At 43.7% G+C, this 17,135-nt stretch overlaps 2 protein-coding genes across 2 annotated transcripts; both read right to left on the bottom strand.

The window, feature by feature from the left end:
* Nucleotides 1-2,250: 2,250 nt before the first annotated feature.
* Nucleotides 2,251-8,846, bottom strand: bsdc1 (BSD domain containing 1). Its single transcript, XM_056295745.1, has 11 exons — nucleotides 8,677-8,846; nucleotides 7,955-8,009; nucleotides 7,651-7,767; nucleotides 7,312-7,479; nucleotides 6,876-6,930; nucleotides 5,361-5,476; nucleotides 5,204-5,272; nucleotides 4,948-5,032; nucleotides 4,348-4,836; nucleotides 4,031-4,134; nucleotides 2,251-3,931 (listed from the first exon to the last, which is right to left on the bottom strand). Exons 1-11 carry the CDS (start codon nucleotides 8,685-8,687, stop codon nucleotides 3,902-3,904), a joined length of 1,299 nt encoding a protein of 432 aa, XP_056151720.1. The 5' UTR covers nucleotides 8,688-8,846; the 3' UTR covers nucleotides 2,251-3,901.
* Nucleotides 8,847-11,970: 3,124 nt separating this feature from the next.
* Nucleotides 11,971-12,732, bottom strand: olig4 (oligodendrocyte transcription factor 4). Its single transcript, XM_056296499.1, has one exon. It carries the CDS (start codon nucleotides 12,730-12,732, stop codon nucleotides 11,971-11,973), a length of 762 nt encoding a protein of 253 aa, XP_056152474.1.
* Nucleotides 12,733-17,135: the final 4,403 nt, after the last annotated feature.

Raw genomic sequence — 17,135 nt, 5'->3', positions numbered from 1 at the left:
AACAAAAAGTTTGCTATGTAGGGCCGGTGCTGGGAGCAAAATCACAGCCAGTGATCAAGGCGTAATGAATTGCTAATGGTGACGATGCCCTTGTGAACCATATGTGAACTGCCAAAGGCCGTCAGTGCCGGAGCAAGAACATGAAAAAAAATCTATCATTGTAGTGAGTTAGTGTTTATCATCTATGTAGTTTTGAGTGACAGACTGGAAATGTGGCGGATTTGATTGGCACGCCAGTCCATATCGATTCCCCCTCAGACTATATCGACAATGGCGAATTCTGACAGGAAATAAAATATGCACTTAGTCAAAGAGAGAGTCACCCAATGTCCTCTCTAATGATATTGGTGAAATGGGGAGAATCAGCCGGAAATAAACGACAGCGACGACCACACCCTCCTACGGAGCCCGGGAGGTGACAAGACGTAACATTTCTTATAAAGCGCGCGTGCGTTTTATAACTGAAACGCGCGCGTAAATCGCACGTACGCTTTACTAAAGCGCACGCCCGCGCTGTTGAGTGGATGTGTGGTGAGAGAGAGAGAGAGAGCGACAGAGGGAGGGGGGGGGGATGCAATCTTTATCGGTAGGATTCATGATGCGATGCAGAAGGATGCATCATGTTTTGCAAGTGCCTTCCCACAATGACCTACATTTATTCAGCTGTGACGCTGTGAAACCCACTACCACCATGACTATATAGAAATATCTATGAATTATTTCTGCGGTTTTCCTTCTATTTTAGGGGGAAATATTTCACCTGATGCACTGAGTAGAAATGGAAAAAAAACAAATACGATATGTGAATACGGACGACAGTGCGTGTCAGTCCAATCTGAAATGGGTTTCTTCGTCTAGGAATGAATAATGATTTAAGGGAAAGGATGCAGCCGACCGTAAGAGGGGAACGCTGTCGTTTCGACAAAGGAGTGGCAGGGTTTGGCGTGAAGTGCGACCAAGTGGTGCAACACTGCCACCTACTGTTATGTACGTACCACTCCACCCACTTTCAGATGGCAGACCTCACTCGGAAAAAAGAAAACTCAGCAGGCAGCTGTTCTAGCAGCTGCAATGGGTGAGGACAAAAGCAAAGATCGGGGGATAACTTTCTTGTTGTATAATCTGAGCATCAAGCACAGGAATGCACAATAGTTAACCAGAGTGGCATAGTTCACCGGAGTGGGAGTCAGGCAGATGAATTTATCTGATCCAAGTGAAAGAAGGGTCTTTGCAGAGGTCAGGTCATCCTCTCAGACTGTAGTCAACCATTACAGACTGAGTTTGCTGTTCTTCCCTCCGCTTTACATTATGGGCTGCTGGTGTTAGAGTGACCGACATTAAACGCCCATTTATCCCCACTGCACTCAAATTAATTAACAGAGACCTTTTGAGGAAATCTTGCACTTGTATTTCTCTTCAGCGATGTTTTCTTCATCTGTGTCCTTGCAACCAAATTGGCCTTAAAATAAAGAAGTTAACTGCATTTTTTATTTTAACTCTGGGAGGAGGATTTCACTAAAGAAATACCAATGTTCAAAACTGTGTGTGTGTTTGGTATGTCTGCTCTCAGTTCCCTGAATCGGAGAAGGGATCATTTATCATTTTGACCCACAGGTTGATTAATATTGTAGCTACTGCGGCTCCAAAGCTGTTAAAATATTGTATGAACTGTTTCGTTTTCTCAAAGTTGTTTGGAGATGGGCAGAGGGTAGTCCAATCTAACATCGTTTTTTTGTTGTTTTTTTTAACTCCATCTAAATCAGCCAGCAGGTGGCACATAGAGACAACATACTGAGTATTAACAATTAACCACTGGGTCTACCTGACAACGAACGTGGGCAATTTGCAGCTATAGTCGTATAACAGTAAAGGGTCCGAGCGGAGGGAGTCTGAACCAGCTCTCAAACTGCTCCTTGGTAGAAAGACAGGAACGTATCCTGCACTCCCATGTCTGCTGCTGCTGCTGCACACAAAAACTGAACGTCTCCACTTTAGTGATGTATTTGAATGTATATCATTGTTGATTTTATTGACCACAAGGGGGCGTCGCGGCCTTATCCCTGGTCGCTTGGAAGCTGTCAGAGGAATTTCTTCAATTATTTATTGGGCTACAAAAAGCTGATCGCATCATGTCGCTATTGGCAGATGATTTGCTTTAATATTTCAGAGCAAACAGTCTCAACTCCTCAGTCACTTTGAGACAGTTAATCAACAGCTCTTAAACGTCGGCTGGCGCCAGGTTTATAAAGTAGCCCGATATGCAGTTTAGTGCTGCAAGTAAGATTGAGAACAGAACACCAAAGAATGTGTTAATATGGCGCTAAACAAAAAGCCCACTTATTTCAGAATTTGCTCCAAGAAATGCAAGATGTCAGGCTTTTAGCCATGGATCCTTTAATGACAATACTCATTTGAAAAATAGAGTAAATTACTTGACTTAAAAAAAGAAATTAACAGCTTTGATTAGTTGAAAGTGCAAGTTTTAAGTAAATAGGCCTACATAGAAGGAATTTAAGACATGCAACACATTATGACACAAAGCCCCGACGACCAGCCAGTGATAAAATATAACTAAACCAGGTATCATCTGCACATTTTTGCATAATGCTATTGCACAGACATGCAATACAAAGCACATAATACTATGATTAAGCATTTACATCTGTATAAATACTACATCCTGATAGTGACACTTACTATAAGTTACAATGTAGATGACAGAAAAAAAAAAAAATAATTGCATGAAGCGAGCAACTCTTGCCGCTTGGGAATACATGGCGCACTGCTGGCTGAGACACTTGATCGGAACAAGGGCCAACAGATTAACTTTAAATATCATTGGTCTGAAATTTTTTCTGTATGAGTCAATAACAGGAGATGCTAGGCTGACTTCCAAGTCCAAGACTCTATTATAAGGACACTAGGACCAGATTGCATTCTTTTATTAAGTCAAAAACAACTTCTCTCTTGATGATGGACAATACATAGGCTCCCTCTTCCCTACAGAGAAGAACAAAAACTAATATATGTGAACAATTTAAAAGTGACAGAAAATAAAATGACAACACATAGACCATGAGGAGAGCTTAAGTTCAAAATAGTGACAAAAAGAAACAGGACAAATGTCCAATATAAATTGGTTGCACTATGAATCGGATTAACTTGTTCCAAAACACTTCGGTGGCATCACGACATCCTTGTGTTTTACAAGGCCGTGTGTCTCAAGTGAGGAGTGAATCCAGAAGGAAGAGACTTCTAGATGCAGGCCCTAAGACTTTTTCCATTTTGAATATTCACTTGCATAAGGTAAATATGTAATTAAACCACCGAAGGGGACAATGGGTGCATAAAGAGTTAAATCAATATAACACCATTCCAAAAATTACTTGTGAACCATTTAATCTTTGAGAGGTTGAAAAGCAGCATTACAATTTATGGCTATTTTGCAGCCTGAAGGAAATGTCATTCCCTAAGTTTTTAAGTCACTCGCAAAGACATACGTAATGTATTTAATGGCATAAAAGAAAAAGGGAACACATCTCCTCTTCTGTGATGAAACCATCCACATTCTGACTTGTCAATGGGTGTCCCTTAGCTTTTAGTCAGGATTACAACCCCTGCCTACACAAGCAGCGTTAGCTCCCCATAACCATAATCCTAGCTAGCGACCTATTCGCACTTACTGATAGCTGACGGTGCAGTCTGATTCTTATTGCCTTGGTCTTTCTGTTGCACTATTCAACAGGTTCAGCAATATGGTCCGAACCCGTCGGACATTCCCCTAGAGAGACAATCGTGACAGGGTGACAGCGTGGACAGAGAGTTTAAACACGTTAGGCATGGTTCGTCTGCCGAGAACTAGCTTTAATGGCGGGACATAACATTTTTACTGCAATGGCTCTCAGTCCCAGTTCTCCCAGTCTTCATCCAGCTTAAAAAAAAAAGTGAAAAGAGCAATGACTAATTTGCATTATTTTCAAATTTTTGTCACTATAGTAGCATATTGTGAAAAAAAATGATAAACACTAACCTCTCCAGAAGCTTCTACTTTAGAGAGAGCCAGCTGGACCTCTTCTTCAGTCATATCCAGGTCAAAGTCTTTCTCCCAGTCCTCACTCACATCTGTGCTGGACCCTGAAAGAGTTAGAAGAGAGAAGGTAAGGCCACTGAATATTTGTTACTATGAGTCTGCCTGTTAAACAGAGAAGACTTTATCAAATTCCAAAATGTAATCCTGTTTGGATTTAATCTCCCCAAATGCAACATTAAGCAACTCACTATTTAAAAAAAAAACACAAAAAAAAAACAACACACAAACTTTCACAATCTCAAATCTTATCGTTGTACCTTTCTTGCCATTGTTTGAGGGAGTAGACTTCCCACTGTCAGAGTTGAGCTCGAACACTCTCAGGTCCTGTGGTCCCTCTTCCTTTGACACTTCAGGTTTCAAGGTGGATGCAGGAGTTCGAACAGATGCCCTATCAATGGGGGCTTCAGGCCGGGTCACAGCTTCTCCTTGAGCTTCAGGGGCACAAGAGGTCTTCTCAGGTCTCTGGTCCTCCTGTTTCTTGCCTGCCATGCTATCAAGGCTAGCCTCTGTCAGTTTCTCAGCCAGTTCAGTAGTTGGTTCTGGTCTCACTTCCACCTGCGTAGGTAAGCTGACGCTGTCACTGCTGATTGAGAGAGTAGCATCACGCTCTCCACTCTGAGACAGAGCAGGGCTCAACGGGGTTGTTGCTGTGGGACCTGTTGAGGATGTGGGTAGCTGCATAGCGGGGTCATCCAATGGAGGTGTGAAGTCAAGTCGAGAAGATGTTGTGGCACCCAGGAAGTCATCTGACGTTGATAGAAAATGTAGAGAAAAGAATGAAAGGCTTAAAAAAACAAACAAAAAAAACAACTAAGTTTCAAGTATTATTAAACATTTAAAAACTGCTACAAGCCTACCCTCATCCTCCTCTTCCCAGCCTAGGGATTCTACATGGGCAGTCTGCTCTGCTCTCTGCTTCAGGGCTACCCTCCTCGCCTCCTCCTGGAACATACAGTCAACAAAATGTATGCTGTAGGACTCCAGCAGATTCTAAATCAAGTTAAATCAGCCAGCAGGCAGTACATAAAACAATGTATCAAGCTGATTTGATTATAGCTGTTAAGAGATTACTCGCATCAGTGGGAAACCAAACAAACAAAAATATACATTTACCTGGTCCAACTGAAAGACTCTATAGAAGTACCTCAGCCAAAATTCTGAATGGGTTACAGCTGCAGGTACCTTTGTAAGAAACACAGCATACAGGAGACATGCTTACTAAATGTAAGGTACCCTGTATACACAACCTCAGAGGGCAACAGATCGTTACCATTTTGGTGTATAGGGCTCGTATAGAGGGACTGTTGACCAGAAGCTCTGATATTTCTCCCTTCTTCTCTTCCAAGCTGAAGCTGGAAAGCCAGTTGTCAAACTGCTCTGGAGGACCTTGAAACAAGAGAGATTAAAAGAAAATGTATCAGTAGGGCAAGGTGTAGAAAAACGTATGTATATGTCCCTGATTTAGAGCAACTGCTAATGCATACTATCTAGCACATCCACTCTAGCCAGTAAACTTGAATTGGGATGGTTCATTTTAATGGTTTATTAATCCTCCACCTTCAATTTAATTGAAAAAAGTGCAAACTTTGCTGGTTTTTTTTTTGCAATGTTAGTGACTAATGGGTTGTTTCATTACCATCTGTACTCTACTTTTCTGTGCTCACTTATACAGTATGCTTTGATGACCTAATTTCCCGAGAGATCATCCAAGTTGCAGTCCTAGCAATTTCCATGCAAACAAATGTCCTTTTCAATACTTTTCAATGTCCTATCGCTGGTGTATTCAAGACAATAGCGCTAACCAGATCATGAATGCTTTTGTAGCTGTTTGTTTGATGCTTACTATCACATTGGACTTTCCAAGCAAAAAAAATCATACAGCGCATGGCATTTTATGGCTTAAGCACCGCAGCCAATTATGAAAGAAAGCAGGTGGTAACAAGTTTGAAGACAAAGCGAAGACATTGTGGCCAACAAGCTCATATGGCAGAACATGCTCATGAAAAAAGATGTTTACAAAAAGGTACTATAATATCAACATCTAAATGCCAGGTATCTGGGGTGCATAAACACCACTGCAATTACCATATACCATCATAGGTATCAGTATATCAACAATAACAATGATTTTCAGGATTGCAACTGAGTTTAGGCTAATTTGTTCTGATCTCAGTTAAGAAACTGCCTTTTGAGCATTAATACATTGTGGATCATCAACCAAATCCACAACACAGATGGTTCAAAAAGTAAGCATCTCCATCACTGCAATACCCTGAAAATCCATCCATCCACCCATTATCAAAGCCGCTTATCCGAATTCAGGTCACGGGGATGCTGGAGCTTATCCCAGCAGTCATTGGGCAGCAGGCAGGGAGACACCCTGGACAGGCCGCCAGTCCATCACAGGGCCGACACATTCACACCTAGGGACAATTCAGTATGGCCAATTCACCTGACCTACATGTTTTTGGAGTGTGGGAGGAAACCGGAGCACCCGGAGAGAAAACCCACGCAGACACGGGGAGAATATGCAAACTCCACACAGAGGACGACCCCCAAGGTTGGACAATCGCGGGGTTCAAACCCAGGACCTTCTTGCGGTAAGGCGACCACACTAACAACTATGCCATCGTGCCACCCTACTCAGAAAATGCTTGAACAAAATCAGACTTATATAGCTAGTCAAACATGTGACTTTGAAAATAATACATGAAAGATCATTGTCTGGTCACCATTTCTTGTTGTAAGCATTTTAAGACAATTATTTTTCCATAATCTGTTTTACCATCAGGCTCATTGCAGTATGTAGCGGGATCAGCTTGGAGACTGTAGAGACGTGCCTAAGGGGAAAACAATTACTGCAGTTATTTTTCTGCCACAGACATCATGTGCTTTCAACAGTGCCTCTTCAGTATAGTATATCAAAACTAAATCCATCCATCCTGAATTAACACATTGTTCATAAAGGGTTTGACATCAAAAGCTTTTAAACAGTTTAGCCTTGTGTTCACAAGTTCATCATAACATGTGGGGGGGAAAGCTCTTCTCAGTGGCACAAAAGGGGCAAAGACTGTTATAACTCAGCAGCTTTTCTAGAAACTCAGAAAATATAATGATGTGTAAATGGGACTTTTTGTAAGGCTTATTAACTGAACTTGTCAACAGAAAATTACACTCTGAATTTCCTATTAGACCCAAATACAAGTGAGACTGATACCAACCTTGGTGCTGTCATACACTTCTGTAGTTCCTGCTGGGGTTGCCACTAGTGTGATCACATCACAATCAATGGTTTTATCAGGGGGTGGGGCAAGTGTGTCTGTTATCACCCCTAAGAAACTAGAAAGACTCTTTTTCACCTTTTCTGTGGTCTCCGAGGAGCCCTCTACCTGAAAAGCAACATCAACATCAATGACTTACAGAGTATGACTACAACAAACAATTCTAGCTAATATTTACATATTTTGTGATTACCAGAATACATGCTCATATTTGGAGACAGCTATTTTGATATTAAAATTATTACACCTTTGGTCTTACACATAAAGATTGCAAATTACCGCAAGTTTGTTTTTGACAGCACTAGCTGTAGCCACAATTGAACAAGCAGTATCATGTTGCACGACATGGGTGAACTCTGTTAGGTCTCGCTTAATGAATTCCAAGGCCTCGGATGACTGTAAAACAAAAATGAGCACAACGACGGTACACAATGACAATATTCAACAGGAATAGCGACAGAAATAGTCAACATCCCACAACATCCCAGTAAAGTGACACCACAAGGCTTTATGTTATATTTGTTGGCCAGGTCTTACATAAACAGAAAACAAGAGTTGATTTCCATAATTTCAGGATGGATACCTTTTCTTTGACGGCCTGAAAGCTTTGCTGAAGCCAGCCTCCCCACCAGCCTTCTCTATAAACGAAAGATAGTGAGACTCTTATATTGATGTTGGTTACAATTTAAACAAAATACTGCATTAGGTTTTGTTTAAAACCAAATAAAACGGTGAATTTGGGCGACATTTTCCATCGCAAAGCTGACAGGTTGCTCGGGCTGCTTATAGATTTTGCGGGCCTGCAAATCTAAAGATGTGGGGTTGTCGGCTGATTATTTAATGTTAGGTAGCTAACCTAAATTGGCGAGCTTGACGAGCTAAGAGTTAGCCGCCAACGCGCTGGGTTAGCTAAATCCAACGATCGAGGCTAGCCAACTGTGCAACGGACAGTTCTGTTCATCCATACAAGACGAACGTTTCCGTAATTGTTAATCGCCAAACGGCATTTAATGTAACTTATAACGCTTAGCGTCTGTATATCTAGCTAAACTGAGGCTAACAAGGCTAACACTAACTTATGGGCTAAGCTAACGCCGACTCGCTGGTGCAGTGTTTTGGTAAACAAATAAGACTTCCTGACATGATTTCCGTCGCTACTGCTTAAGCCGTCCACATAAACCAGTGAGACGAAATGTAAACCGGGGTACGACTATATCACGAACACAGCGGGTAACCACTGTCCATTTTGTGCGGCTGTATACTTAAATATTAAAACGAAAAAGTATTTTGCGACTTCACTCTTACCCTTCAGCCATCTTCAGACGATGACATCATCAATATTTACTGAACTCTAACCCCGACCAACCAACGTCTCTACAAAAAACTGACGCGCCTTTAAGTCCACGACCCGACGAGTTCGTCCTCCGAAACCACAAAGACCACGTTTTGATTTCCTACTGCACTCGTACTAATTGTTAGCGCCAGATAAGATGTGATATTACAATGCGCTGTGTACGGTGGTCGTCGAGGATCAAACTTGAAAACGCAAATAAGACAAACTACTCCCATGACTATTTGCACAGATATGATGTAAAGTTAACGCTATAACGGAGAATATTAACGTTACAAATCCAACAACCAATTCCAGCCTGTTTAAATAGTAAATTGTACTGAGTAATTAAAACTGACTACAGCGATGAAAAATGTCCTTATTTTTTTCTGTCTACGACATGTGTGCGTCCCTGCGCGCATATGTGTGTTGACCCCATCCCAGCTGTGCTTTCTCTTCGTCAGCACCCCGGGTGAAAAGAAGCCAGGCTTTACAGAGTGTTAGATAAAAAAAGGTCAGACAACAAGCTTCTGGAAGAGTGTTTCCCCTTAATTGAAGATCCCCTTTATCCAGACGCTGTGCAATATGTGCGTATGTTCTGCAATATGTCTCCCCTGTCTGGCCCTTCAATCCCTTTAATTGGGTCTTTCAGTCCCCTAATTAACTCTGTTGATCCAGGCTCCGCTTAGCCAAATTGAACAAGCGCCCCTCTATGGGTGAGTATCTGAATCAGTTAACTTATCCATCTGTCTACAACGGAACGGAGTAATACTGCTTGCAGGACAAGTAATAATCCACAATAAAGGATCTTGTAATTATTATTACTGCGAGCCTTGTGTTATTAGAAGCCTTTGTGCCCTTTATCTTGTTTGGTGTTTGATGCAATGACATCGGATCAGCAAAATATTATTTAAGTCAAGTCAAGAACAATGCTTACCCGATTTTATAAAAGATTTAATCTCAAATAGTACAGATGAAGTTCACAGTCAGAAGGATGGATGGCTGGATGGAAGTGCATACAGTATATATTTTTTGTTTTATTTTTTTTTCGTTTTGATCTATGTTTTTGCAATTTTACTATTTCTTTCTCATCAATGCCTTTCAAATAGAATGAAATATTAATTAGCACCCAGGCACTTTGTGACATGCAGAATTAGGGTTTTGTTTTCAAAATTTACCGTATGCAACATTGTGACTTAAAACCAGTGCTTCCACTTCTGGTTAGCATATGCTTTAATGCCCCATGTTGACAGCGGCAGCTGATCATAATCAAGCACAAGGGCCCAGTCCATATTGTATGATTTAAGATGTATATCCATTATACACCGTATACATCACAACCAGACATGCACACTCTCCTTCTGATGCTGATGCTCATGGGTTAACACCATCTGGTGCCGATCAGGAAACACCAGCTTTGCACAAATCAATGTCTCTAATTATCCACCTAAAGCAAGGGGAGGCCAATCCCCACTAATCCCCACAATGTGTTCTGCTTCCCATTCCCACCTGTGCCCAAATAAAGGGGGGGGGCCTTGTGGGAGCTGCCGGGGTCTCAGTGTCAGGGGACCAGGGACCAGGGACCAGGTGACGCTGCGGCACTGGTCCCCACGACAGAAGCCCCATCTCTGGACTGGGCTGGCAGCTGCCTCCCCCCACTGGGACATACTACAGCTGACAATCCCCCAGTACTGACAGGGGCTCTTTACAGTGTCAATAGCCTCATAAATTAGAGCTAACCGCCTTTGTGGTGAGCGAGGTGTCAAGCCTTTTGGCCCGGCAGCGCTTGTTACCATGATGAAATGTAGATTGAATGGAGGGGGTCTGTGTCCCAGGCACGAGAGCTTGGCCTCCACCGCCCTTTGTGTGCCATGCACGGCTATTGTTCAGACCCATTCAGGGCTCTCAAGAGGAGGAGGGGTTGAAGGGCGGTGGGTGAGAAAGATACATCTCTTCATTTCTCCCCCTGATTTCCAACTCATCTGTCAGCTGTGGGAGGATAAGCATGTATTTTACACGCTTGATTTGGTGCTAAGTGAGGGCCAGTCATTTCTGGGTTGTTTGACTAAACCGTGTTCATGGCAATCAGCATGCACAATACATATGATTGCAGACGAGATGATTAACCATTGTTTACAATTACTAAATTCTCTTTTCACTGAAATCAGTGTTTTCCCACGACAAATACAACCAGTCTTAATTGCGGTCTACGCATAAATAATCATATGTGGTAATCTTCTCCTGTAGTTTGGACCCATCTTTGAGGAAAATCTAATAATTTGTTCGAGACGGATCATACTCCTATGCTCCAATTCAAGGTTGCCTTAAGGATAAATATATCTGGCCGTGCTCTCACCGGACAGTGACAGATTCTCTGGCCTAGAGATGAGAGGGCCGCCGCCATGTCCCGTGCCGGCGTCAGACAAAAGTGACGCGCCATCCTGGTGCCTGTGTCATCCTTTCATCTCCTACACCCTGTTGAGGTGAAGATGGATGGTCCCTTAGCTCAAAAAACACCACATTCAGTTTCTGTGTTGGCGTATTGTCCGGCCCTTCTGTCCCTTTTTAGCCCAGAGGCAGGCCTCTCCAAAGCTGGTTAGCAACCAAACCCCGCTATGTCTAATTTACCCCCCCTCCCCTTTCCCCTGCCCCCCCCGCCCCCGCTCCTCCTAATACGGACACAACCCCCTGGATCTAGTCAAGGAAGTTGTGACTCTGCTGGTCTGATTAGTTACATTTCCCATGTGATTAAAAAAACAACATCCCTGAAACCTCTACTCGGGAAAAGACACCTCGCCCTTCTGACGAATTCTACCTCAAAAGGACAAATGATAAGTCTGGAAAACAAATAGGAACAATTTCAGGATAATGTTTGAAAAAAAAATGAAAAGGGCCAGTGACAAGATTTATTATAACAAAACTTTAATTTAAGAAAATAGAATAGAAATCCTGCACAGTCGGACACAGCAGTATTTTTTGATGGTGTTTCACCACCACAGATATCAGATAAATTAAAAAGCAGCCGTCTTTTTCTATTCTGATATAGTCCTAGTGCATTTGGAGCATTTCAGTATGAACAAAGCAAAAGATAGGTTTTATAAAAATAGCAGCAGTATACATTATAAAATGATTAAACCAATTCATATACAATATATATACAGGCTCTGGCACCCGCCAGGGTATTATCAGTTCACTTGACAATCTTCCGTCAGCTGCCTGGTGCGTTACATTGATCCAGACAGCAGAATTCAGTTTCAAGTTTCCTCTGCCTACTTGTTCATGGAAAGGCTGTGCAGTGTTGAAGTAGGAGTGGGCAAAGGCTGGCAGAGTGAACAGGGGCAAGGCATGCCCGGAAAATGCCTGTAGGCACTGGTCAGGTGGATGGGGTCCTTCAGAAGGCCTTGCACCGGAGCATGAAAACCCAGGAAGCCGGCCGACGGGGGCGAGTGTGGGGCCGGAGCCGGGGAAGTTGAATGGTGCTGGATTGTGGAAGCCGTGCCACCCACCAGAGAGTGGGCCAGAGGATGCAGTGGGAGGTGGGCAGGTGGGGCCGGCGGGCTGATCCGGGGATGGGCGGTTGAACGGCTCTGTGCGGCGGCACTGCCTCCATATACATCCCCCACCAATTTCTTCATTTCCTCCAGAGAGCTGGACAGCATGAGAATGTAGTTTCGGGCCAGCAGCAGGGTGGAGATTTTTGACAGCTTACGGACGGAGGGTCCCTGGGCATAGGGCATGACCTCTCTCAGGCCATCCATAGCCTGGTTCAAATCATGCATCCTCTTCCTCTCCCGGCTGTTAACTTTCAGTCTCAGGTCCTGCATCTCATCCTTGGTGAGGTCAGACCTGTTCTTGGTCTTCCCGACCCCTACGCAGAGCTCAGTGGTGCCCTGGGCTGCCTCCCTGTCTGCCCTCTGTTCTTGGCAGTATGTCTGGAACATCTTGTTGGAGAAAAAGCCTCTGACAGAGTCATCCACCACCAGGTCAGGAGACGAGGAGCGACTGCAGTTGGAGCCAGCATCAGAATCCATCTTGGTTCAAAATGGAGAATAGGGCAAAACAAACAACCGAAATGTACCGAAAACAAATCACAACCCCGAATGTGGGGGCCCCGGTTTTATTCTAAGTTCTCAGAAAGACGGAGGTTTTTCCAAAAAAATGCAGGTAACAACAGCGCTCACTCTCACTTCTGTCAGTTTTTGTGGTGTTGAGTCTCTTGATGAGGCCGTCCACAGAGTTGAGTCTGTCTTAACTGTCCCAACCCGGGGCCTCAGGGGTCTATTTATACCCCCGGCCCAACAAAGGAACAATAAGGCGCATAATGAGACACTTAGAGCCACAGCCAATTGCAGAAGGGACACACTTTCACCCCCTCACACCCCCCTTCCTACTGCTCCCTCCTCCCTGCTTCACACCCTCATTTAACTTCCCCATCCCACACCACCACCCCCTACACATTAACCAACGCAGAGATGTGTTCACATGGTTGTGTTAAGGTGTATACAAAAGACTTAACCAGGAGGTTTTTTTTAAAGCTTTTAACACACGATAATCAAATATGTACCCGACCAATATACAGTAACGTATTTAATGTATATGTATGAAAATATAATAATTTTTTTTCGGTCTTAGGTAAGATATTCAAAATAGTAGGTATGCAAAAGTGTTGGCTATGGTATACTCACGTAGCAAATTGAAGAATTTTGTTTTGGGTGACACCCAAACTACGATTACATAGAAACAATATAAACATGTTGAAAACGCCATCTCAAACAGTACCACTTCATATACAGTCACTGGATTGGATTAAGTGTGTGTAGACGATGGATAGATGGGTGGATAGACGGATAGGTGGAATTTACTCTTGAGGACATAGACATAAACTATAGTTTAATTATTTTGTAACCATCCCCACGCATTACGAAAAGTGAAACTGGGGATCTTTGGCTAATTAAGTGGAACAGATTATTGTGACGTTTTTCATTGTCACGGATGAGAGATGCCCGGAGGGTCTTATTTACATATGGTATCCATGGCACAGTTCAGGGAAAGGTATGAAGCACCCTATGTGGTGCTTAAACATAGATAGGAGCAGTGTTAATGGCAGACTAGGTACAATTCAAGCAGGGGCTCAAGACAAAAGGGGTCAGATTCAATACGACTCAGGTCCTAAACAGTCTACGAAATCGCACCACTATCACTGGAGGGGGGTCCTGTCGTGGGGGGGCAGTGGTTAAAAAGATGCTATAGGGTGGGCACGCAGTATTACCTTCCCCCCTTTCGACCTGAAAACTCCTAATATTTGATTGTTTTACTTTCTCAGGTCCTACTCTGCATGACTTCACTTCCACAAGACTGCAGTAGTCATGGTGCCCTAATCAAAATTACTACATGACAGTACGTCTCAATGTGTGCTCAATAATCCACCTAGGGAAATTCATCAGTTCATCTGGACCCAACGTTTAGTGAGAGAGACTGGTTCAAGTCAGGACCCTCCCCTTACACATTGTGTCCAGATGAACTGATCCAACTTCCTGGGATACATGACAGTACCTTGACAGCAATGTCCCCTACTGACACTGGAACCCATTCAGGTTGGACACAGTTAATACGGTTTTTCATAAACACAGCATATGAGTATTGCGTGATGCTTGACTACCACACAATATACTTCATTTTCACCCGTGACTATCTCAGTTAACTGTAATGTCCTCCCTATGGAGACACAGGGCCCACTTTTAAGAAATTACTTCCTAACACTGCTTTGCATGGGAAAAGCAGCGCAGAAAATAGATGAACGGACGGACTTCCTCAACTATGTTATCACATCTCTCTAATCAGATTTCCTTACAGTCATATACTACCCTATATTTACGTATACATTTACATACAGGGGAAAAAACAAGTATAACCCGCACAGGAACCTACATATGAACCTAGCTGATAAACAGAAAAAGAGAAGAAATTGAAAACACACAACACACACACACACACACACACACACACACAATTACACTAAAGTATGAAACCAGGAGGGAGGCACGAAACCAACATAAGTGTTAAAATACTGAGCAAATTAACTCGCTAACTAACATAGATAGGTGGGAAATAAGTGGAAGAAAAGAGGGGTGCAGAGCATTTTGCCTTTGGTGACATATAAAATCCTTCCAGCCTTCATGTCCAAATGCCTATCTGTTGGTCTAATCTTTTGGCTGCGATACCGAGCTCAGTTCGTTCGTTCGTTTTCGTTCATTCTCTCTCTCTCGCTCCCTCTCTCTCTCTCTCTCTCTCTCTCTCTCTCGCTCCCTCTCTCTCTCTCTCTCCGTGTCTCTCTGTAGTGCTCAGGGGGTGGATTTCAGTGTTCAGCTCAGGAATTTCCTGCCCATATCTGCCAAGCAAAGCCCTCGGTGAATGGAGTGCTGCTGGAGCGCTGTTGGCTGGACAGTATAATGATACACGCATGTGTTGCTCCATCAGGGTTAGCGAAGAGATTTACAAGACCAACCAGATTAGTATTGTGAACCGTGGATGCAAACGCTAAGTCCCGCCTGGAGGAAAAAGCACTGCACAGTCCACTGTATGGTATTTTTCTTCAGCTCAGACGCGGACGGTTTAGAGATCTTGAGGCCTCAATTTCATGTCCTCTCATCCGACGGCAGCTCATCTAATGTTCTGTTTGCTTTTCTCTGGCTGGTGCTCAGTAGGATACCCTGGTTTATATTTGCCCAGCCCCAGCAGAGGCTCTGCTGAAACGGTGGAAGTCTTTTGTGCAGACTTGATGATGTTTGTAGAAACTGGCAGTCTGAAGGAGGATGTTTGTGGTTTTCGCTGACAAACAGTTCATACGTGTTTGTATTTTAGAGCTTGATAGACTTGTACTGACTGAAGCGTTCTAGCTGAAGCAGCGCTGTACGATACTCTGCATATGTGCGTCTCAACCTTTGGGGGAAAAAAAACAGAGATACGCACAAATGCATGCATGGTTAGGAGGGGAGTGAGAATCTTGTGAGTCTAAAGGACCCCCCACAACAACACTGGGAGCCCTGCAGGTTGCCTTGGCTCAGCCAGCATTCAGTGGTTTTATAATTGGAGAACCTTGAGAGCCAACTGAAACCACTTATTGGGAGCATATGGGTTTTCCCATCATTAGGCTGTGGGCCAATATGGCTGCTGGACTCTCCTACCCTAATTGGGTCAGGTCCTAATTAACTGTATTGAACACAATGGCACCGATTTCATTCTTTGTTAGTCTCTTGGACTCTATAATGTCTGGTTCCAATCTTCAGGTTTTGTTATATTACACACACTTCCCCAAAAGGGTTTAAAACTATTAGTGCGGTGTCTGTCCCTGGCTGCCATTGTCAAGTGTCTTCAAATGGATATGGAGCTGTGCCACGGCCTCTCACTAACCACAGACGAATTTATTCCTAAGATTGTTTCCCCACATGAGAGAAATTGGGGATATGAACACAGCAATGGCGGCATCAACAGTGGTAGCGGTGCTAGTGATGGATGCACATTCATGGATCATTGTTAGGGGCGCTAGCCGGGGAGAGGGAAAGGGATCAGTCCTCCTGTAACTCTACTGGCAAAACGTGTGAGGCCGATAAATCCCATTCTCCGTCTCATTCTCATTCTTATTCATGTGTTTACAGAGGTGATGGGCCACACAGAGAGACACAAAGGTATCTGAGCTCTGCAGCTTACAAATGAAAGAGTAGCCACCCTCCATGTTGCCACCTAATCCCTCCATCTTTAACCTCGTATTAGAATGTTTGATTTTCCTCTCTGGATGGTATCTTTCTTTCAGAGCCTTTCCCTCCATTCAGGGTCTCCGCGACCGGCCAGTTTGAGTTTAAGAGACCCCCTTCTGCTATCTCGTGGGGTGCACTCTCGTGAAAGTGCTCAGGTGACCAGAAAATGAGGGCATTATCGCAGGCATATGCTTGTAGCGACAGAGGATCAAGCCAGATTAGGGCCCATCATGGCTCAATAAAACGCTAAGCTGGAGAGCAAACTCAGGAGCTGTGTACCGTAAGGCTCCCTTCACACTCTGATGGCCATTGTTTAACAGGATCAGTGGCCGGATCTTCTGTGCACACACTAAGCATTAATCTGGAAGTGTGGGTGAGAGGGGGACACCATGGAGGACACAAAGCATCAAACCTACTGGAGACAGAAACACTAACAGCCCACAAAATCTCTCCGTATCAGATTGTCCCGCTTTGTTTGCGTCCTTTCTCTCCGTGTCGGTCAGATCTCGGGACACCGAGACAAAGATCACAGCGGTAAAATTACCCACGGAGGTAAACGTGTGCCCAAAATTCGATTGTTCACATCATCTATGGATCAAAATGTCTCTGTTCGAGGGCTGATGTCTGCAGGAAAGAGATATAAAGTTGTTTCACCGAGTGTCTGAACAGGCGGACAAGTG

Source organism: Lampris incognitus, chromosome 16 (genome assembly GCF_029633865.1).
Source record: "Lampris incognitus isolate fLamInc1 chromosome 16, fLamInc1.hap2, whole genome shotgun sequence".
Lineage (NCBI taxonomy): Eukaryota > Metazoa > Chordata > Actinopteri > Lampriformes > Lampridae > Lampris > Lampris incognitus.
The sequence above is the reverse complement of the archived record's forward strand: the minus strand, read 5'-3'. Positions and strand labels throughout refer to the sequence as shown.